The 22,573-nt window shown below is 37.0% G+C and overlaps 1 protein-coding gene across 8 annotated transcripts in view; it reads right to left on the reverse strand.

The window, feature by feature from the left end:
- The window catches only part of LOC112573820 (nardilysin-like), a 32,297-nt gene that overhangs the window by 6,188 nt on the left and 3,536 nt on the right, over positions 1–22,573 (reverse strand). Inside the window, exons 1-28 of one of the 8 annotated variants that reach the window (XM_025254450.1) lie at positions 22,409–22,436; positions 21,711–21,785; positions 20,118–20,210; positions 18,910–19,141; positions 17,512–17,571; positions 16,097–16,180; positions 14,605–14,686; positions 14,202–14,302; positions 13,825–13,951; positions 13,457–13,552; positions 12,989–13,111; positions 10,858–10,915; positions 10,316–10,349; positions 10,129–10,168; positions 9,740–9,809; positions 9,026–9,103; positions 8,251–8,371; positions 7,953–8,066; positions 7,484–7,588; positions 7,107–7,236; positions 6,504–6,536; positions 6,121–6,171; positions 5,842–5,879; positions 5,393–5,468; positions 2,789–2,840; positions 2,473–2,556; positions 1,099–1,165; positions 171–298 (exon numbers count right to left, since the gene is read on the reverse strand). In XM_025254450.1, the coding sequence (XP_025110235.1) occupies positions 171–298; positions 1,099–1,165; positions 2,473–2,556; positions 2,789–2,840; positions 5,393–5,468; positions 5,842–5,879; positions 6,121–6,171; positions 6,504–6,536; positions 7,107–7,236; positions 7,484–7,588; positions 7,953–8,066; positions 8,251–8,371; positions 9,026–9,103; positions 9,740–9,809; positions 10,129–10,168; positions 10,316–10,349; positions 10,858–10,915; positions 12,989–13,111; positions 13,457–13,552; positions 13,825–13,951; positions 14,202–14,302; positions 14,605–14,686; positions 16,097–16,180; positions 17,512–17,571; positions 18,910–19,141; positions 20,118–20,161 (2,228 nt within the window). In that variant the 5' untranslated portion in view covers positions 20,162–20,210; positions 21,711–21,785; positions 22,409–22,436. Of the gene's footprint in view, positions 1–170; positions 299–1,098; positions 1,166–2,472; positions 2,557–2,788; positions 2,841–5,392; positions 5,469–5,841; positions 5,880–6,120; positions 6,172–6,503; positions 6,537–7,106; positions 7,237–7,483; positions 7,589–7,952; positions 8,067–8,250; positions 8,372–9,025; positions 9,104–9,739; positions 9,810–10,128; positions 10,169–10,315; positions 10,350–10,857; positions 10,916–12,988; positions 13,112–13,456; positions 13,553–13,824; positions 13,952–14,201; positions 14,303–14,604; positions 14,687–16,096; positions 16,181–17,511; positions 17,572–18,909; positions 19,142–20,117; positions 20,211–21,710; positions 21,786–22,408; positions 22,502–22,573 lie in introns of those variants that run through there. The other 7 variants (XM_025254447.1, XM_025254449.1, XM_025254443.1 and 4 more) reach the window with 7 other exon arrangements.

Here is a 22,573-nt window from a genome sequence, read left to right on the forward strand (position 1 = left end):
GGTCATCCGACCTTGGGCCTGTGCTAGATCTCGGCAACCCTGGATAAAACACAAATTCCCATAAAAGTGTGATGCTGTTGTAAACAAGCTTACTAATGTTTAGTCCAAGCAAGAAACTGTGAGGAGATTATGGCTAGTAACCAGCTTATAGCAAAAGGAAGAGCACTGACCTTCCAAAGTCAAAAGGCTTGATCATCTCATTGTAATAGCTCTTCTTCAGTTGAGTCTTCACAACCTCAAAGTTTTGTGGGGTGACTTTGAACTGTGTCAGGTGTTCAATAATGCACTGCACCACCATCTGAAGCAAATTGAGCTCCACGCTAACAAAGGTTCACATTTGTCACCCACCAGACACAAACATTTGGCTACTGCTTACTTCATTTTAACCCATTTATGCAGGAGTTTGAAATTTTTTTTTTTTGCATGAAATTCAAGTTTGTGACCTACAATATTCAATAAACAAGAATTTTAAAATAATGGAATGTGAGGCATAAATGGGTTAAGGGCTGGTGAGACATTTGTAGAAGTTCCCCACTACCCACATCCTTGCAAATATACCTAATGTTTTACATGGTGGGGGTGGGGGGGTGGATTACTATGAGCCAGCAACTAAGGCTATATCATGGCAATGCAGCCAGCCCTGTAAACAGATGCTAAATGCAGAGGAAGAACAGCATGCCCAAGACGAGAGCTGGACCCAGGACAGCCATCCTCACAAGTGCTAATAATTGTGCCACCAGATTGCCCCAGTGTTTTACATGGACTTGTTTCTAATTACACGTTTACGACACATTATCTCACACACAGAGAGAACACCGATAGCAAACACTCCTTAAGTTATTTACCAACAGAAATCTTTTTCTTCTCTTGGTATGTCACTTCTGCTGTTTTTTTATGTAAGCTATTGACGAGAAGCACATTTTCTGCTGGGTATAAATATGGCATTGAGGACAGTAGGCTAAATACAGTCCACACAAAAAACAAACGAGCCAGCACACATAAAAGCAAGAGCTTAAATATTCTCAATAGAAGCCAGAAATCCACTTTGTTAAGGAAGCTACAGCGATCTGCTTGAAAACAGCTCACTGATTAACTCACTGGCAGTTTGTGACTGAAACCTTCTGTGTGGATCTCTACACCTGTCGACATGGCCTCCATGCTAAATCTGTTGAAATAACAAGCAGTCAAGTAGGCAATTAAATCTGACATTGTCCCATGACTCGAAGCCACAAAATTAAGGTTTAAGTGTACACAACCTGATTATAAGAGTATTTCATGTATATAATTTTCAAATTGGAACTGCTCTTCTTATTCTGCTTTAATCATCATGTGCAGGCCAATATGCATGCTCCCACACAGTTACTTTGTTGTTTGTTTCTAACACTGTACCTGCAACTAAGGCTATATCACAGCAACAAAAAGTAATCTTAACTTTAAAAGTTTAGGGACAAGACCCCCAGAGTGATATAACCATAACATTCTTTAAAAGGCCAATGCAAGAAGTAAAAATATGTAAAAGAGATATGGAGCCCTTGTTGGTGAATAGCATCGAGAATTTGAGGTAGGACTCTCGAGCAGAGCCATAGTTGATGGATCCATAGTCTAGCTTAGAGCGGACCAGGGCACAATACAGACGAAGCAGGACCATGCCATCCGACCCTCAGCTGACATGGCCAACTACTCTGAAAATGTACAAGTCTTTCTGACAAGAGAGGCGTAGAGATTTGATATGAGAGAGAAAAGACAGTTTACGGTAAAAGATGACCCCTAAGAATTTTACTTCCTGGACCCCTTTGAGTACTGTGCCATTAACAGAAATAGATGGGTTAGGAAACATACCTCGCAGTTTGCAAAAGTGGATGCATAATGAGTTCATAAGAGAACATTTGAAGCCATTTTCTGTCACCCACCTTAGTGCAGTGTTTACGCACAGTTGAAGCTGGTGTTTGAGGTATGGCAGGGATCGACCTTGAATGAAGAGAGCAAAGTCATCTACATATAACGAAGCCTCCAAACCTGGACAGATTTCAAAACGGACCAAATGATCGAGGGTGCTGCTGCAGTTCAGAGAGAGGGAAGGGTATATTGTATTTTTTGGAGTTATTGGAAGAAAAGTCAGCCAGAAGATTCCTGAACAGATTTCAAGTGCTGGAAATCTGGAGAGTAGTGAGAGTTGTGAGCAATGGTGGATGCCAAGGAATTAGCAACATCTCATGCCTCTGTGAGAACAGTCTCCAACTTACAGATGGTTATTCAGCCAACCTGAAATCTTCCCTTATCTTCCTCATGGCCGCCCATTATGCTTGGGAAGTGGTGCTGGAGGACAATGAGAAGCCAGCCCCACGGGGGCTCCCAAACAGTTACAAATAAACAGGAAATTTGTTGATATATGTTAAAACATAAGCATGTGCTTTCATAAATAGTTTAGTGTAATTTCCAGTAAAATGGATAAAATGTAAGAATAATGCTCACTCGTAGCCTGCAAGTGTGGCTGGATACAGTGATTCCTGAAGATTCTGCTGGATGATGTAGAGATAAAGGTCGCACAGTGCAGCGCTGGAATCAGTCAAAGTCAAACCGAGGACAAACTTGACATTATGTAGTTTCCAAAGGCAGACACATATCAAGAATAATACACTTCTCATTATATGTATAGGTCTGCCTGCACCTTCAACATGTAATTATGTGGGTATGTATGAGAAAGACAGATTGAGGGTGTGGGCATATAACTTCAAATAGTACATAAAGCATGTTAGAAACCAGCATACTAATATGCAGTTACACTTACTTGACAACTGAGCGCGAAACAACTGGTGTAATTAGATGCAGCATGATGAAACCTAAAAGAAACCAACCTTTGTGGTTAATTTTTTTATACAAAATCTTTTTCTAACAAAAAAATGTCTTTTCAATTGTTAGAGATAAAAGGTTGATGGAAGAGAGTGATGACAAAATGTTGAAAGTGATAGCAAGACAAATGAAATTTTTCTAAAATTTTTTTCTTCAATATTTACCAGGTGACCCAACTATTTGAAACATATGGACTACAACTGATCTTTGACCAAACAAGTTACTGCCCTGCTAAGTAGGATTAGCGTTGCTGTCCTCTAGGGGCTCCAGATGCATCGACCCTACATCGCTGTATAGGGCTCTGTAAACAGAGTTTTTTGCCCCCACTTATTCATTCCTCACTGTGGATATGGGAAAGGTCAAGAGGGCATTGCAGTGGTCTGTCTGGCAAGCATCAAAGAAATAAATTCAATTCATTCAATTTACCAGATAACCTGACTATCAGGTGGGAATCTGGTAATGTTCACTGACAAATTAGCATACTTGCAGTAATGACGATGTGGAGTGCTGTACCGCTCAGATACTCCCAACCAGAAGCAAAACAACAGAAGGGCAAACCAACACCATTGTGCCACCAAATAGGCTTAAGGGGGCAAAGCAAGGTACATGGTAAGGTAGGCTTAAATGATAGATTCTGAGGTTCTGAATTATGTCCAATCAAACTTTCCGGTAACAAAACAGTCACTCATAATCATGTCTAAAACACAGGTCTGAGGCAGTTTAAGCAGGTTGCCATGTTGTGCTGTTGAGTGATGCTGCTCAACTGTAGCACAAGAATTTTTAGTCTCCTAAATAGAGGTCATCAAAACATGGCCATCTTGGATTTAAAGATTGTGCAAGAGACCAGAGCACAGTGATGAACAACTGAGTGAGATAATACTGGCAAAACAGAAAAATGTTACAAACAATAGATAGTTTCAAAGTAGCTACTGCATGCTTTGATACAGAAAGTGTGAAAGTTCTTTGGTGAACAATCTCCATATGTGAAAAAAGCAGAGGAATGCCATTTGAAAACTGAATGAGCCTCCTTCATGGCACACATTCTGATTGGTTGTACAGATCCTTAAACAAAAAGGAAGCTAGTACTCTGCATACACTCTACCTTTTTTTGGAGGTAAGATGCAACCAAAACAAGTTTGTTTATATAGTTCCTGTGAACTATGCTATTCCATATACCTGAAAGTTTCTGTACTCCTCTCAGACTGCAAGCCATAATGCCCCTCTGCAGCCGCAAATACGAGCATCTTCATAGCTCTACCAAAGAGGATCAATAAGAGCGGTCACTTAGGGGGGAAAGTGAAGCTGGCTAACCCATACATGACATATGTGACTGTAGCCACATCCTCCTATTATAAGTGTCAATGTTCGTGTAAGAATGCCTGGTGGTACATGGTGCGCTGCGCCGAGTCATCACAACTCTTTTACTAAAAGTTTTCGATTGTTCTCTTTTCTGAAAGACGAAGTTAAGAGCTTTTCCTTTCTTTAGTAGATTTAACTTTAGTTTTTACACTAAAAAGCTGGCTGCTCCTTGTTGTATGATGTCTGCAGCTCTCAATTCCTTTCCTCAATCTTCATCTGTCCTGTTATCTAAAGTCAAGCCCATTTGTGGCGAGACTGATGAGCTTGAAGCGTAGGTACACAACTTTCGACTACACAGGGACACTTATTTGTTGGCATTTACCGAAACATGGCTCCATGAAGGCGACTGACATAGATATTACCGGCTTCTGTGGGCCATTTAGATCAGACAGATTTGCAGCAGCTACCAGTAAGGCGCGTGGTGGAGGAGTCTGTTTCTAAGTCAACAAGTATTGTATTAAGGCAATTCTTTGTGAAAGGATGTATACTCACGACCTTTAACTACTCATAATTTTGCTTCATCCATTTTACTTCCCAAGAGAATTCCTTCAGTTGTTTTTCACTCTTGTGTACATTCATCCCAGAGCAATATTTTTCAATACATTACAGTGCATTGCAGATGTAACATTCTTGACTTGTCCTGATGGTGCTAAATTTATCATAGGAGATTTCAATCAACGTAACCAATGTTAATATATATGTTATGGGAAAAGATGGTCGGTTGTCCTGTATTTAATTTGAGCTATGAAAAAGAAGTCCCATGCGCCTATGTTGTCGTCAATGGCTCGTTGCGTGTCCTAATCTACAGGGCCAACCTCTTTCAAGAGACTAAGTCTTTGCAGTCAAAAGCCCTCACCAAGTCTTTCAAACAAACAGGGCCGCTGCGTCTGAAAAATATTCAGGCAGAATAACTATCGGCCAAGGACTCACTTTAGGCAGCCAATTTGTAAGAGCATGGATCTATCCCTTGAAATTATAGGCTCTTGGGATCCACTGATAGAGCTTGCAGGATTCCCTGGCAGAATGGACAAATCATGGATGGCAGGAATTTCCACACATTCTTTCTGTGTCTCTGCTCCTTATGCAGTCCTGTTCATATCTATTTACCAGATCTCATAGTAAGTACTTTAATGGCAACAGAGCAAGCAGCAAATAAACTTCAACCTAAATCATATGACTTTACCTTTTGGCAACTTGTATTTGCTGTCTTTCTTGTACCACATGCAGCTAAACTCATTATCCACCACTCGAACAGGTAGCTAAAAAAAAAAAAATCCCCAAAAAGAAAACCACAGGGAATGTTTAAAGAAAAGTGCTTATTTATTCCATTTGCTGATCAATCTGAGCCAGCAACCAATCTCTGAGACAACACTGCTTCTAAAATAAACCAATGGCACATTCCCACATCAAGACATTGCAATACCCCAAAATTAATAATACTATATTACCAACAATTAATACCATAATATTAAATAAACTGATAACATGGATGATCACCAGTCATTCCAGCTATGTATTTGTGGAAGTAGTTGAAAATCAAAGCTTAAAGAGATTTCGCTATGGGCTTTCGCTATGACCCTGTACTGCCAATCTCTCCCATAGTTGCAGAGGCTGTTTAACGTATCAACATACCTCAAATCTCTTCTCGTAAACAAGTTCAAAGACCTGTGCTGGAAAAGAATTTCACGCAATTCATAAAATGTAATGTTTATCATGTCTCAGAAATAGCACTTCTACTTGAGGGGAAGGGGGGGGTTCTTAATACCTATATTGAACTCCTTTTAAGGTGAAGTAAACAGGACACAAGTATTTACTAGTTCTTAAGCCAGAATTTATCAAAATGAATAAAAATCCCACACCAATATTAATAAATATCCACACATCTATTAATATATGTCAAACAGTACTTACGAATAAATGGATTAGGTTCAGGAAGGTACAATTCTGGATTTGGTTTCAAGGCTGAAAAAAAGCTATCCATTGATAAAGATGGTATGCCACTGCAGGAATAAACATTTAAAATAATTTTCTGCACAGATTTTAAGACCATCAAAACATTTAATCTCTTCGCTCCCCATCTCTTTTACTTCCTTTATTAGTTAATAAAAAAACAAAAATAAATGAAATGCAAAATAAACTTTACACAAAGGTCTACATTTAATCATTTAAAAAAAAAAAAGGATACCAATCTTGAAAATAAAAGAAGGTACAATGACAAAGAAAATGAACAAAGGGGGAAGGGTAAAGAATCAGAAGAAAGGACTTAAATGAACGTGCATGCACTAGTACCTAACCTGTCCAGCTATCCTTCCAGTCTTGTGGAATATCTGCAAAACAGGAATTAAATCTAGGTTACAAATAAAGTCAAGGCACAAATAAGAATGTTAGCTGACTTTATAACCTGTTCTTAAAAGTCACATAAACAAAATAAGTCTCATGTTCCCCTTGTTCATCACTTTTGCATTCCCTAGGTACCACAAACTGCCTGTCAATGATAAATGTATAGGAGCTGACAGCCAGATGGATACCAAAACCAAAGCTAGTAGGGTAATTAGAAAGGGGTTAAATAATGTTCATGGTTTGTGTTTAACATTTCAGACAAATAAAACTTTGAAAATTTTCTTAGTTCTAAAAATGTGATTTCCTTTTTCTTCTTAAAGCTGCAAGTGGCTGTGGAAAGAAATCTGTAAATACAGAGATATTGCATAGGGATTATTTAGCTCAGCAAGTACTCCAGTTATTCATAGCCAAGACTGGCACTTGCAAATCATCAAAGCTAAAATAGTTTCAAAACTTGCATACTTTTCCTCTCATAATTTCTCTCTCTCACACACAGAGCCACACACTGTGTCAATGAAACTTTACTGACAATCAAAGTAGAGATCTTGCTGCTTAACCTGTGATCGTGTAGCGGGTGCCAAAGTAGGGTTCTACCATGTTGCAGATATCAGAATGTTCAAAGTTTTTTGTTAACAGCGTTATGCAGCACAGCTCAGGAAGTAGGTAGCCCAGACATTCTTGAATTACCTGCACACATACATCACAATCCTAGCCGAAAATCAAATCAGCTGCCACAGATCAACAATGCCAGGTTTAGTTAACTCCCATAATACAGTGCCTATAGTACTCTTACATATATGCAACCCAAAGTACAGACATGCAGCCAGATTATGAAATAAAAAACAACAGAAGAAAGAAGAGAAAGCACACTAATACAAATGTGACTGGAACATGGTGCAAAAGATCAACAAAAGGCATAGAGGGTATGAATGACCTGAGGATCATAAATGAACAGCAAAGAACGACCAGTGAAGTAGTACTCCGTGGGAAATAGCTGCATATTCTCAGAAACCTGCTCCACGTTGTCAATGGGATCAGTCTGTATCAAATAAAAAGAGGAAAAATTAAATTACATATAATTGTAAAAGGTAACAAGGTAACCATTTCAAATCACCCAAAATGAACAACATAATAAAACAATAATTAATTCCGAAAAACAATACTGTATCTCAAATATTTAAAAAATAAATTTTGTATATCAGGCAGAAATTTGCTTCAAGGGTAAATTTTACTGTCTCTAAAGAATCAGTTCACAAAAATAACACAATTACAAAATAGCCAATGAAAAAAAAAAATCTTTTCTTGACCTGTAAAAAAAAATCATGGACAACAGATATATGCTGCAAATTTCTATAAAGCAGGTCCTATGAAATGTATATTAATCTGAAGCACATTAAACTTACTTCATCTTTAAAACGGAATTTAATGTCTTCAATTTCTTGCAATTCTGTGAAGAACCACAACAGTGGACCACATTGCCGCTGCAATTGCATGTACTGGAATAATACTTTGATTACCTAAACAGACAGATTTCTTGCCATTAGATAGATTCCTTTGATAGACTTCACTTACATATTCATTCTCTTCTATCCATCACATGTCCACACGCACAACACGCACATGCATGCACATAGGGTCCACGGCTGTAAACCATGTTGTTGCAAAAATTTGTTACAGAAATGCTTTTAAACAACTTCCTACCTCTGCCACATTTTCTAGGCCATGATCAGTCAAAACAATGCTGATAAAGAAACCACTCCACAATGAGTTGGAGTCATACCCAGACCCTGAATTTCCACCTTGAAGTGAAAGAGCCCACGACCTGGCAAGAAACAGTTGAGAAAAAGAAAAGCTAAACTCTCAGATTCTTGATGCTAATAAATAAAGCAGAATTAGTATCAGTACTAAAATGGATACCTAAATCAGGGACATTTGTTTTCTATGTAAAATGTTTCCTCTTTTTAAAATATAAAACAAATAACATCAGCACTGGCAGTGAATGACTACCAAAAATCTTTCCTGTTACCATGAAGCCTCCATGACTTAGAGCCTCACATTCCAAGTTGTTTAAATGTATACTGTTTAGGTGGCCTCTGCTGCTTTATTTTGGGTTATCAGACAAAACCTTTCTTTCCAAGTGCAAAATGATGACAAAAATGCTCTAGATCTTATAAAATGTAACCACCGTTAAATTTTGTTTTGTAAAAATTAATGCAAGATACGTTATTTAAGATGTTGTTAGTAACTGTTTGTGATTATAAAGAGTAAACAAGAATTCAACTCGCATGTCTTTGTTATGATCAGCTGTTGCATTGCTTGGAGAAATAAAACTGTTTTTCTTTTTTTTACCTTCTTCCATATTCTCTTCTTGAGTGTTATCATATAGCAGCATTCGATTTTGTATTTTCAAAATTAAGGGCACTGTATAGTGAGAGATTCTTAAAAATCTCATATAGCTGAAAAATATTGAGCAAACCTTTTCCTCAAGTAAGACAGCACACTGCCTGGTCCCTCATGAGTAATAGGCACTGCAATATACTCCAGTGGTTTGGACCTGCATCACAGCACCAACATATCAACATAATCTGTGTTATTCCAAGCAACCAATATGTCCCTTTACAAAACAAAAAGCACATTAAAACTCAATAATCAAAATGTTTACTTTTTTAACCTGGAAACAATAACTTGTCAGGTGCCAGAAGCTGATGTTAAACAGGAAATGAACGCAGACAAGAACAGATAAGACAGCAATATCATTTCAGAAACGAACATCAAGTCAGAAAATAGGTAAGCAGCAATATCATTTAAAAAACAATCATCAAAAGTCTGGCAGCAAAGACAATAAAAATACATGGACATTAAGTGTGCAGGAATAATTGAGTCTAATGGAAAAGGGTTTTTTGGTCGATGTTCAGGATGAATTATCCCATAACCTACTCAGTGATCAATAGTTGTTCCACTATGGTTCACAGCCTTAAGTTTTACATATATACTCGCAACCATAATGGTAAAAATACAAATCCCTGAAGTGCTTCTTTCCCTGGGTTTGTAGCTTAAAAAAAAGCTGGATGCATTGCTGTTAGGCAGCCTTAGTTGTTGATTTAGTGTAAAACAACAAAAATACCAAAAAAATTCTTACAGCTGTACTCACTTCCATCTGTCATAAACTTTCTGTAACAACAACACTCACTTGAAATGTTTCATCATAGGTGGTAGAGCCCAGCTAATTTCCAATTTGTGACAATCTTCTACAGGCACCACTACAGATGTAAGAGGTGAAAAGGTGAAGAAAGATGAAAAAAAAAGCAGAAGTGACACGTAAACCAGATTCAGTGCATAAAAAAAACCAATGTAGCATATACATTCTATGGGGTGAAGAGGTAGTATACATGGATATAAAACAAAGACCAGTGCTTTGATGGTTCTAAACAAAAAATAAGTAGATAATTAATAATGGATAAAGAATATGTTTTAATTTCAACACATTTTTATGTAATTTCTAAAAATATTTATTAAATGAGTAAAAAATTTCAACCTTTGCACATCAGTAATTATTTTAATTGTGTTTTGATACTGTACCTTTTAAAAATTTGTGAAATTTTTCTGGCACAAAGGGATCCTGAAAATAATAATAAAAAACCAGTGTTAACACAAAAAAGTAGACAAGAATCTTGGAAAAATATGTAAGTGCTGTTCTTATCACTCATTTGAATAACTAGTGTTTTTATTTTTCAACCAAATAAAAAGTAATAAAGACAGTTCTCACCCTATGCTCATGAAATGAAGGGCGCAATATTTTGCTGGAAATAAATAATTGTGGATGGTTACTTCTCAAGAAACAAGCTATGAATAAATATTGTATATGATTCATCTAGTGCTGCTTAATGGACGTATTTCAAGTTTAATCAAAGAGGCACAATAATTAATAATTACTAGATCTCGCTCTGTTCAAGTAAGTATTTAAAAATAATCCCTCCTTGAACACCTGTGGCTTTGCATTCATGCACCCCTCCCCTCTGGATGCACAGTAAATAAGTGATACAAAAGCTGTTCAGAAAAATAAGACCAATGACTAAACATAGTGGATAATTATTTTGATTGGCAAGTCCCATACAAATGTAAAAAGCCACGATGACATGACAAAAATCTGCATGGCCTTCTTATTATCTGCTCCTGCATGGCCTTATTATCTGCTCCAGAAAATTCTTTCTCTAAGAAAAGCCTCTAAAAATTCTGAATGAAAAATAATGGTAGCAATTACCAATACAGCACCAGGATACTAATACTTTAAAAACCAAGAATACCTACTTGTTGGGAATGGCATGAAAAATATCTTGCACAAGATCTTGTAGGTCATCTAGAGAATCTGTAACACAAAAGAAAATAAATTTTACATATGCAAAAAGTTCATCACCAACAATTATGTGTTTGAGCGTCACTGATATTACCTCTCTTTTACTTCCATCTGCTAACTTTTTACAATGTAATATCACTTAGCATGAAAGAGTGTTTTGCGATGTGATGTTTATATTTTTAGCATGTCACGTACTTGCCAAAAGCAATTTTTTTCAAAATGGAATTTTGCCTTGCCTGTGCTTTTACTACAATCAAATTATTTAGGATGCAAATACGACCTTAGGGTTACAAAAATTTGGTAAGGTCTGAGGCACTAATCTCAACCACAGTGTCTTAACTGAAAAGCACCAAATTAGAAACTATATCAGCCTATCATACATTATCGGTTAAAAATAGTTGTAAGCAAATCATATCAAAAATATTTTTAAAAATTAGATGGCATAAAGGATATTTATATTTGAGTGGCCACATACACGAGGAGTTTATGCACTGCATAATGGCATTTTAGTCAACAATAGAACACATATATGATAGTGGTCCCATAATTCCTATTCCAATCACTGTACCCATGATAACACCTTAGCACAACATTCTCAAGTATTTGTGCTGATGATAGCTAAACAAATCTACGGTGATACAAGAACTATAATCAAAGTACAACACACAAAATTATGTACATGATAACAACTTTGCTTGTGTAAGAACACTGTGATGTCTGCATGACAAAACTGCCTAACAATGCATTTCTCAGAGTGTATCTCTGTTGTCAAGTAATGCATGACTTACTTTGTGCTCAAGTTTTCTTACCAATATTAATGAACTGGAGTTGAGGGTGGGTGGAAGGGGGAGATGATTTATTTGACATTTGCAGATTCAACCACAGTCCATAGTTGATTAACAACTAGATACTATGTCTTTTATCTTGACATCATGGCCAATCATGACTTAGCATAGTCTGTGAGAAATTTTTGCAGCAAGAGTTACTTTGCTTGACTTTGGACAAATATGTACTCTAGCAACGGACCTAATTCGATAGCACCATCTTGAAACCAGAATGAGGTCTAATTGGGCAGCAATATCGATGTAGATTAGCAGACTTCACAGCACAATCTCACCATAGGCAAACTCAATATGCTGTACAGAAACTGAATAAGTAAAACAACGGTGTTACACAGAGAGACATTTCAAGACCCCACAGTCAAAGGGAGGTGAAAAAAGATTCATCTGAATACTTCATTTCAAGTTTAAGTGTAACACAGTTGAGCATCCAGTCACTTAAAAAGCGAGCACAATAAAATACCATTTTTAGTGATAAAATTTTTTTCTTCGAGTACTTACCAGATGACATGACTATGATATGACCTTTAGCTACTTCAAATCCAGCTGTCCAAACCGTTCTAGTCAAATGACTACAGAACAGTAGGTCATGAAATCAGTTCAGCCCCCCACTCCCCGAATCCCCACTTATCACACTAGTGAGCACTCAACTCCAGGTTTTTGCCTGGACTGAGTCTGGAAAACACAGCAGGCGGGAGGGAGCTAGCTGTCATGTTATCTGTTAAGTACTTGAAGAAAGAAATTTTATCACTAAAAATGGTATTTCTTCTTCGTACGGTACCAGATGACATGACTATGTGAAGACCATGAGACAGTTGATCATGATAGTATGCTTGTATGACACCGCTTTGTAACTGGTAACATGATGACAATGGAGCTTTTCTATTTTTATGTGCTCATATTAATGCTTTTTTAAAACTATGTGAATGGGCAAGACAAGTGATTTTCAAAGAGACATGAGGGTTATTATGATTTTTCTCCATGTTACTGACTTAACTTGCCCCATTCATACTCTTAGCGTTTTTGTTCCATCAACCTGTATTATTTGTTTTACTTCACGTAACTATTCATGTGAATATTTTGCTTTTTTTTTTTTATATATATATATCTCTTGCAGAGAAGAGACAAAAACTGCCTGTGTAATAATCAGCTCTTGTGGCCCTGTGCTCCAATGGGGGTGATTAGGAACAAGAAGAATAGTCAGCTCAACCCACACTCCCATCAGACTCATGCTATGTTGTTGTACCTGGAGCCTGAATTGCCAAGGTCATGTAGTGCGCAGAGTATACCCGTTTGTAGAACTCTCGTAATCGCCCATATACATCAATATTCTGTTCCTGTGGAATAGTCTTCAGGACCTTTAAATTACCTTAAAAAAGAAAAATCAAAAAAACCTGATAATGAAATAAAAACTATTCCTATTCAAAATGGTTATATGGTTTTTAAAATTTATTTCATTCTGCATGCTTCTTTGATGTCAAATACCTTAAAAGTGTTTTTTGCAAAAAAATTACATTACATCAAATGCAGATATAATTAAAATGCATAATACACTGCACAAATTGTATCCATAAATAATTGTAAGAGACAATAATGGTAAGAGGAAAAGACAAAAGGGGGAACAGTTGAGAGAGTGAAACTAAGAGGACAACAAAGATGTCCCCATTTTCTTTTAAACCAAAAATTTGAAGGACTTTGTTGCCTGATAACTAACCATATAAAAATCTCCCCACAGGGTTGCCCGGATTCGCCAAGGTGCCCAGCAGCTGATGGTAGCGCTCAAGGTCATATGGTACAACCATCTGAAATTCTGTGACAAAAACAACCGTGCTCTTGAAACATTGTTCTTTGTATATGATCTACAAAGAAAAAATGAAACCAACGATAATCCAGTTTAAATTCAGTGAAATAAGTCAAACACTGGTAACTTCTAGCAAAAAAAGTGCAACTATCTCCTCTCTTTTACAAATGTGCATCTGGAATATTATCTTACAAAACCTGTACAGCAAAGTGCTTGCAAACTGAAGTTTGCATCCTTTACTCAAATGAGATATCAGAAAAAATTTTATGAGGATGACTCACCGTTGTCAATTGCCATAATCTCCCGGTCAACACTTGATTTGAGAAACAAGGGTGAGATAAAGAAGTGCGCAAATATATCCAGGGCTTTGTAAAAGTACTGTTTGGGGATGTCAAAGAAGAAGGTTGTCTGTGTATGAAAAGAACAAAACACAAGCCCTGTGTGAAATCATTGCACACTACCATGCTAAATTAGCGCAAACAGATCACACCAAACAATGCAAAAAATTAGAAAATAAAAGGGAGGGAATACTTCTAATTGCTTTCCATTTTACACTTGTTACAATAAATGTGAAGTGCCTAAAAGCAAAAATTTCATTAAGCCATTAATTGACTCTTCCAATGGGAAGGGTTGTTCAACCACAATACTTAAGACTCACCATCTCAGTATCAGTGCATGCATTGCTTTCTCCTCCATGTCTGGCGATGAAGTCATCAAAAGCATTTTCTTTGCGGTACTTTTTGCTGCCCATGAAAACCACTGCACAGAAATACACACTGCTCAATGATTAACAGGCAGCGGATTGCAAGGCTCTTCATTAATTTCTTCTCTTCAGTTCAATTAAAAATTGATGTTTATAACCTATCTTTCTGACCCATAAGTCCCAAATGGATTGTCAAGGAGCATGTTCATTCATAATTTCATTGTGTAATTACTACACTAAGGCAACATTGTCTCCAGAGTACAAGTAAAATCTCTATGCAACCAGAACCCTATTCCAAAAATAAACCTGTTTTAAAAAAAATAACAATGGTTGTATAGATTTGCATAGAATAACTTACTGTGCTCCAAGAAATGAGATAGACCAGGTATGTCTGGTGGATCAGCAAAGCTGCCACTGCCAATACAGAGAGCTGCAGCTGCCTGCAGAAAACACACACATGCAAACATCAACAGCCACAGTCTCTCATCAATAAGCAAATCACAAAGCACAAAGTAAATTCTACAACTGTTAAATTTCATGGAGGGAAAAAGCAGTTTTAGTGGAATAGCCCATTCACACAATTTTACCAGACTGAGGTGACAGCTAGGAATTTGTGATCTTAAAATGAAGAACAAAAGTTTGATGTGTTGCTCGAAGATTTCCCATAAAAATATGTACAATTTCAATAGCACAAAATCACACTCATACAGGAGATAACAGTAACAATGAAAAGTAATTAACAAAAGGATATCTGCAAGACAGACTAATCAAGAGATATAAAAGTGCAGAGAGTGATTTTGTGTATATGAAGGAAAAAATTAAGTGGACTGTGTTTGTAGACTGTAAATGAAAATTATAGAATAGATTAATTCTTTCTCTCATTCGAACTAATATTATGATAATGCCATTATAGTTTATAAAAATGTCAACAATTTACAAAGTAAGTGTAAAGACTTTCGCAGTTTGCATGCTAAAACATTAAGATAACAAGGAACATTTGCGTACATGCGTCGGTGTGAGAGAGATGAAGAAACTGTACTTCACCATTTTCAGCATGGCAAACACAGAAAAGGAATCACCAATGCATGACTTCAGGAGTTAAAGCAAGTGAAATGAGCTCTCCAATATGTACAATAGCAGTGTCAGATACTACTTTAGAAGATGCTTTAACTGAAAAAAATATATAAAAACCACAATCGATGTCTTAACCTTTAAAATAATATTGTTTAATGTTAATTTCAGAGGATACCATTTTCACTGGGGATTAGGAGTTGCACAAAATCTTGATGGATGTCACAGCTCCACATAAATAAAGTAGAAACTGAAGAAGAAATAGATGGCACACATACCTAGAGACATGTACAAATCTAAGTACTTGGAAATCTTCAACGATAGGGCAGAGATATGGAAGAAATTCAGTTTGTATGATGGTTTTTGACAGGTTTCTGAGATTTAGCAGAAATTTGCGAAATCTACAATGAACTGTACAAAAATAAATCTTTTGGGCCACACAACAGATGATGAAAAATGGAGCTGGTCTCACAAATTTACTTGCGCCAAAATACAATGAAATGGAAGTAAGCCAACAACAATCTATTAATAAAAGTGATGGGAATGGAATGTAACTGCTCACATTTTTGAGAGCAATATTACTGGTAACAAACTGCTTACTAGAGCCAAAGAATAAAAACTGTCTAATCAAGAGAAACTTATAATTCATGCATGTCTTTACAAAATGGTACATGTATAGAATAATAAATAAAGAGACAAACCTTCAACAGCAGGAAAAGTAAAGTGATCATGCTAGAAAGAAAAAAACTGTCCACAAAGGATGAACTGTGCCAACAAACCATGACAATTTCCATTGATTCATATTTGCCAGTTGTGTCAGAAGGTCCATGTTTCTTACATTTGCGCTTCCTTTTGTTAATGAACTGCATTCAGATCAAACCAGCAGCAACGTCTACAGTCTGTTTTTATTTGTGAATTGTGCAGTGTTGTTTGCTGTTTGTTAAATCTTTACAAATGTGTATACAAATAAATCTCTAAAATAAAACAGTGAACTCGTACCATACATATATTGTATGATCCCTGAACTGTTTGAATTATGCACTGTCTGAAACCAAATGGCTTGTGCATGTCAGCCTTTGTAATGCTACTAACACTGTTGTGCTCAAAATGTCTTGACATCCTACTTCACCAACCAATGCCTTAGGTTTTGATTTTTTTTCTTTCTTATTTTAAAAAGTGGGAACAGCAGGCATGACAAGACTATACCTTTATGTGAGATGCATGAATATTTTTATGCTGGTTCAATGTTCTATTACTGGGCTTTTAATGTATGAGATGGACATAAATAAATACATTGTGTGCCCATGTGTATGTAAAGATGCTGATGGAAATTGTGTACTATGTAATGAAAAAATATGTTCATATTACACTTGTAGCCAATCACCTCTTTAGTTTTTACTGCAAGACAGTACTGTGTCACTGCAATGTTTAGCACTTTCTGGTCTAAACTGGTATTTAAATAAGACAGCATATAAAAACTACCAAGGAAAGAAAAAACCCATTGATATGGTGCTCTCAGTGTTTTGTGTTAAATCAACTTTCATTTTATTATAATTAACAGTCACAAAAATCATAGTGAACACCACTGCATCACTTTGCAGATGTGTTTGGTTTTCCATTGACAAGTATTATCTCCCAATTCTATTCATCCTTGACTAAACATAAATTACTGACATCTGTGCATCCATTATATGAAATGACATGTGCACAAGCAAAATGCAATGAACTTTCTATTGCCTTTCCAACATGTTGCACCTTTATATCACCCCCTGCCTGTTGTACATGTATGTCAGTTCATAGTGTGTTGTACTTTTGAAACACTGCAAAAAATCTTGTGCAGAAAGTAGTAGGTCATGCACTATCCTCACAGGGCTACCTTTAATCCCAATAATAACCCTATGTTCACAAAAAGTTTGATGTAAATTTGATTTTGAAGAACATCAATGGATCTGATGTCCTGCAGACCTGCCTGCATGCAGTCCTGACACTCACCATAATTCTTACATCCCTCCAGGCTCACAAACATTTTTCCTACGGCCATAAAAATTGTGCAGAAATTCGTCTACTGAAAACCAGTTGCAACTGTGCATGCTACAAGAAAGAACATTTGTGATGAATTGTCATCAATACTCAATACGCTGCAAAACAGAATCTTCAGGTAAAACATGTAAGAAGCATAGCATAACATACACACCTTGGTAACAAGTTTGGGTATGTGGCAGCAGCCAGCCACTTTTCTTGACCAACTCATTGGCTACAAATAGGGAGTACACAAAAGTCTTTCAGCCAAAAGATAATTGTAACTATGAAGTAAATTAGTCCATACTGGTATGCAAGTATAAAAATTTTGTTTGGAAAGGAGAACAGTAATGAGTCCTTTAACCTGGATTATTGACCTATGATATCAAGGTGGAAAAAACCCAGATCAGTGAAAAGGACCTAAAAGAAAGGCACGGTTTTTGTCTCAAGGATTTCCTTAACAAATGTCTACATGATTTTCTACATTCAGCTCTCCTAATAATATTCAGAATGCTTCAGTAATTCTGAAGGAAATAACCAAAATTAGACAAAATCAATGTTTCTGGACAAGAATAGGGATACTGCACTGACTTTTGTCAGGTGGAATGACTGATTATAGTTATTTGTACGGGTGCAAGATGTCTAATAAAACTGTATTTCTCTCATCTTTATTAAAAAATATTTAGGATAAGCCATAGGGGAAAAGATAACCCAGCAAGTGTGCCAATTCAATACCCATGTGGTGCAGTGAAGTTCCCCAGCTGTCGGCAATGGTTACCTTACTCCATAGAATATTGGAGAAGGTAAGAGAGTGTGGGAAAGAAGGGTACTATCCTCACAAAAAGCTGGATGCTAGAAAAGAGTGGACCTCACCACCAACGACCCACATTAAGGATCAACTTTGAAAAAAAAATTATAATAATGCACTTTTCCTCCTTAAATTAAAACATGCAATCTAAACAAAACAAAAATCCAAATACAAAGCTGCTTTTAACTCTACTTTTTGTTATTTTTAACACTTTCAATTTCATATGCTCCAGCATTTCATCTCTGAAAATTGAGAAAACAGATTTTATTGTCCCTGTTAAATAATTGCTGCCTTCAGATCTTTATGTTTTCTCTCCTTCTTACAGAAAGAAATAATAGCTAGTAAACACTCAAACCAAAGCCTTGCTTGATATTTTAGAATGGACCAATGTCCTGACTGCAGTTACAAGGTCAAAAGCATTCTGACCTCTGTCTAAATGATAACCTGACTGAACACAACAGCATGCTAATCAATGTTCCAATTACACTTTTTCCCTTAAAAAATCTCTTCTGTTGTAGCTTACATCTTTAAGTGAATGGGCATGTATGTGCTGTATATGTGTATACATGAATGAATGTATGTGTGTGAGTGTTTTGATTCAAAGATGAAGTGTTGCTTGCTGAATATTGACAATACAATCTTCAGAAAGATATTAGAAGACTACAATACCAAAACAAATGCCAGAAGGAAAGCTTATACTGGCAGGTCCACACTGCTGAACACTTACAGCAGACATAGCAACCTGGTCATCACAGACAGGCCTACCTTCTTTTCATCTTGATCTTCTTTCTGACTACTACAGTTGCTGATATGACTAGTGTCTGTGGTGCTTGATCCATCAGTATCAGCTCCTGACATGGACTCTTCCATATCACTGTGCTTTTCTTCTAGAGAGAGCTGCCTATCTACTGGACTTCCAGAGGTGCTGAGCCTGTGGCTTGATTGCTCCAGGTCTGAGATGAGGAGGACTCGCAACCCATTTTGTAGTATGATCTCTCTGAAAGCAAAAAAAAATGGTAAGAAAGAGTGAGATAAAATGAACATTTGTTATACAGATGTCTCTCAGCACTCTTTTTTAAAATTTTTTAGTTACATCCAATGGACATAAAACAACTTAGACTTACTCAAGCCACCTAAGGAATTTGCACATGTACTTCCAAACATATCAATATATAAACTCCAGCAAATGTTTTTCAAATGGCTGAATTTTGCTAAGTGCAATAAACTGGGGGCATCATTCCCTACTCCCTAGAGATAGTACTGTGACACAAACCTTTACATTGTCACTTGGGCAGAGGCGGCGTTAGGAACCGTTAGGAACACGCGGGGCCTGGGGCCGACCATCCGCGCGGGGCCGGGGTAATGGAGTACGTGTATCAACATCCCTATTAATGTGATGCCGGAAGCACTGATTTATATACAGTTAGATAGGCTGGATATATTTCGCGAAGTAACGAATGAATTTAGTGTTTTAATTGTTGGTAACCTTTCCCACCGTTTTTGGCTGTAGCGGTTTTTTCTTAAAGCGAAATAATATGGTGACGATAACTTAAACTGCTTGTTATTGTCGGGGTTAACGTGAAGACATGGGTTCAATAATTTGCTTAATTAAAACTTAGAAGTGTTTTCTGAGCGTCAATGTTTTTGTCACAACTTGTTTAACACAGCTGGCAATATGTCATAAAGATGACCTCGGGGCTAAAGCGCGGGGCCCCTTTGAGAGCGGGGCCTGGGGCGGCCGCCCCATTTGCCACCCCCTAACGCCGCCGCTGCACTTGGGCACAGAATAAAGTGAAATCTAGAATATCATTGCAACATATAGATATGATTAGTTTGCGCTAGTTACGCAGAATGAAAATCCTAATTATGTGTTTTACCATCAAAGATACAGGTTTAATGTCAGCAAATTAGACATTGCAGGTAATGCTTGCAACAGTGTTAATCAGGTGCTAAGTGCTCTCACAAGTGCGCACCTGTACTGTTTCTTGTCAATCTCTGGCTTGAAAATGTGACTCATACTTTTACCTCTGCTGTGCCTATGTTGGGATGAGGTTCCCTCTAGTGATCTGCAATATACAAGTAATTGCATACAAGTCAAGGGGGGGGAGGGAATTGGTGTTTAACGCCGTGTCAGCAGCTAAGGCTATATTACGGCAAGCAGCCAGCCCTGTAAACAGATGCCACGTGCAGAGAAAGATCAGCGTGCCCGAGACGAGAAATGAACTCAGGGCAGCCAACCTTCACTGTATTGGTGACAGGCGCTAACAGCGCTAACCGTTGCGCCACCGGACCGCTGCAGCATGCATACAAGTCAAACCAAATCCTCAGATACATGAATAAAACCTGAAACGTAAGGTGATTATTACAGCAGTCACTTCATGGTCTTTAAATAATGAAGAATACTGCAGACACAATTTATAATGCTTATGAGACAGCAAAAGATGAACTCATCACTGTATGCCCACTGAAAATTGTTGGTAAATCTTTGGTAAGATATTACACAATCATAATACATCTTACAGTTTTCAATCAACAAGAAACCATGATTACATCCAAGTGAATTTGGCCAGGGAAGTGGTAAGAAAAATTTCTTCCCTCTTGAAAAATAGAGGCTAAAGCAGAAACTCTCAGCGAGTGAAACACAAGAAAAATACACAACAAATGGGCAATTTCTATAATGCAGAATCAACCCCATGTGGGAGTTCTGCACTAAGCACTTGATATAAAAGCTTAATATAAAAAGTTAATGTAGTACATGAAGAAACAGAAAGATAAGCAACAATGAGGATGATGTACAAAAGATGTACATAGAGTTTACTAAAAATAATCAACAAAGGGATATCGGCAGGACAAACTAATCAAGGGATTTAAAGGGATAAGGGAGAGAACAGGTTAGGACGCAAATGGCATTCAAGATTAATGCTCACAAAAATTATGTTTTTAATGCACAGCTGGTGGGTATGTGAGAAATATAAAAGGGAATTCCACTCTTTTATTACACCATGTCTAAATCGCCAGTGGCCATTTGTTATTGTTTAACCACCCACAATAAACAAGAATATGACTAAGCACTGCAATTAATAACCAACAACTGGTTCTATCTTCATGTTCTGTTGTCAAAAGCCAACATTTAGTTCACATGAATAGAGATACTTTACCTGTACATTGTCTTGCCTTAACCAAAAATTACCCCAAATCTTATTTCTAACTATACAGCAAACCCTAAAGAGGGGTGCACAGATCCTAAGGCTAATTGGGACTACCAAGAGCTTGCACTGCCCGGGCAGATGGCTCTGGCTCCTGGTAATTGTAATTGTAACTTATATAGTAATATCTTATAATTCATTTGTCAATATCTACATTTCATTCAGTAATGTAGAATAGACAGCAAACATTAGGACAAGTACACTAGGATCTACATCACTACTTGAACACAGAGCTGTTTACATGTGAGTGGTTAGTGCAAGAAAAATGATGTTCCATAGCAAAATAATCCCCAGACTGAGGAATGTTACCCTTTCTTTTAAAAAAACTGGAAAAAGAATGATAAAAAAAAATCCACTGACCAAGGCCGGTTTTTTAATGCATCAGAACCTTGCTGCCATTTAAGATGTTCACTCATGAGGTTTTTGAAATGCCACCTAACGTTCAGAAGAAGCAAAACCTAGTCTTCTGGAATCCATGACATAAGGGTGTTGAAAGAAATTGAATCATAATAACAGATAAGATAAACACGTTTGCACTGATTGCCAAGTCGCTGTACATTGAGTGTAAATAAATATATTGATCAACATTAGATATGTTTAAACTTGGTGAACACAATCACACACTGAGCATCTACATCTGAAAAATAGAGTGAACAGATATACTTTGGGATTTCCCAAGACGCACTGACATAGGTTGTTATGAATGCACACCCTGAAACTCTAACCATACCTCCACCTCTAACCCAAAGTAAAGCCTAACCAAACCCTTTTCCTAAACCTAATACTTGCGCATTGATCTGGTTTGTAAAAAGTGTCATGTTGTCTAAGGCACCTTCTCCCTGCCCCCCTCTCGCTCTTCCCTCCCACTCAACCACACACAACGCTGCCATCACCAATCACACTGAACTGTACTCACACTCCTTTTGTTTTTACCTTACGATATGAGTTATTGTTACGTGCATTTCAAAGTAGAAAATATTATTGCTACTTAAACGCTGTTTTAGACTGATTATATTTAGTAGACAAAATTTAATGGCACACTGAATACATCAATTTACCGGTTACACACCACTCGTAAGCCCCCATGCACTCGACGAAGAGCAGCCAGCCACATGTCAGTTACCCAAAAGTCAGCCCTTCTTTCCTTTCCCGTATAATATCTATATCTCTCTATAAAGCAAGCACAGCTTAAATCTAAAAACAAATATAATAATTCATCTGTA

Source organism: Pomacea canaliculata, linkage group LG10 (genome assembly GCF_003073045.1).
Source record: "Pomacea canaliculata isolate SZHN2017 linkage group LG10, ASM307304v1, whole genome shotgun sequence".
Taxonomy (NCBI): domain Eukaryota; kingdom Metazoa; phylum Mollusca; class Gastropoda; order Architaenioglossa; family Ampullariidae; genus Pomacea; species Pomacea canaliculata.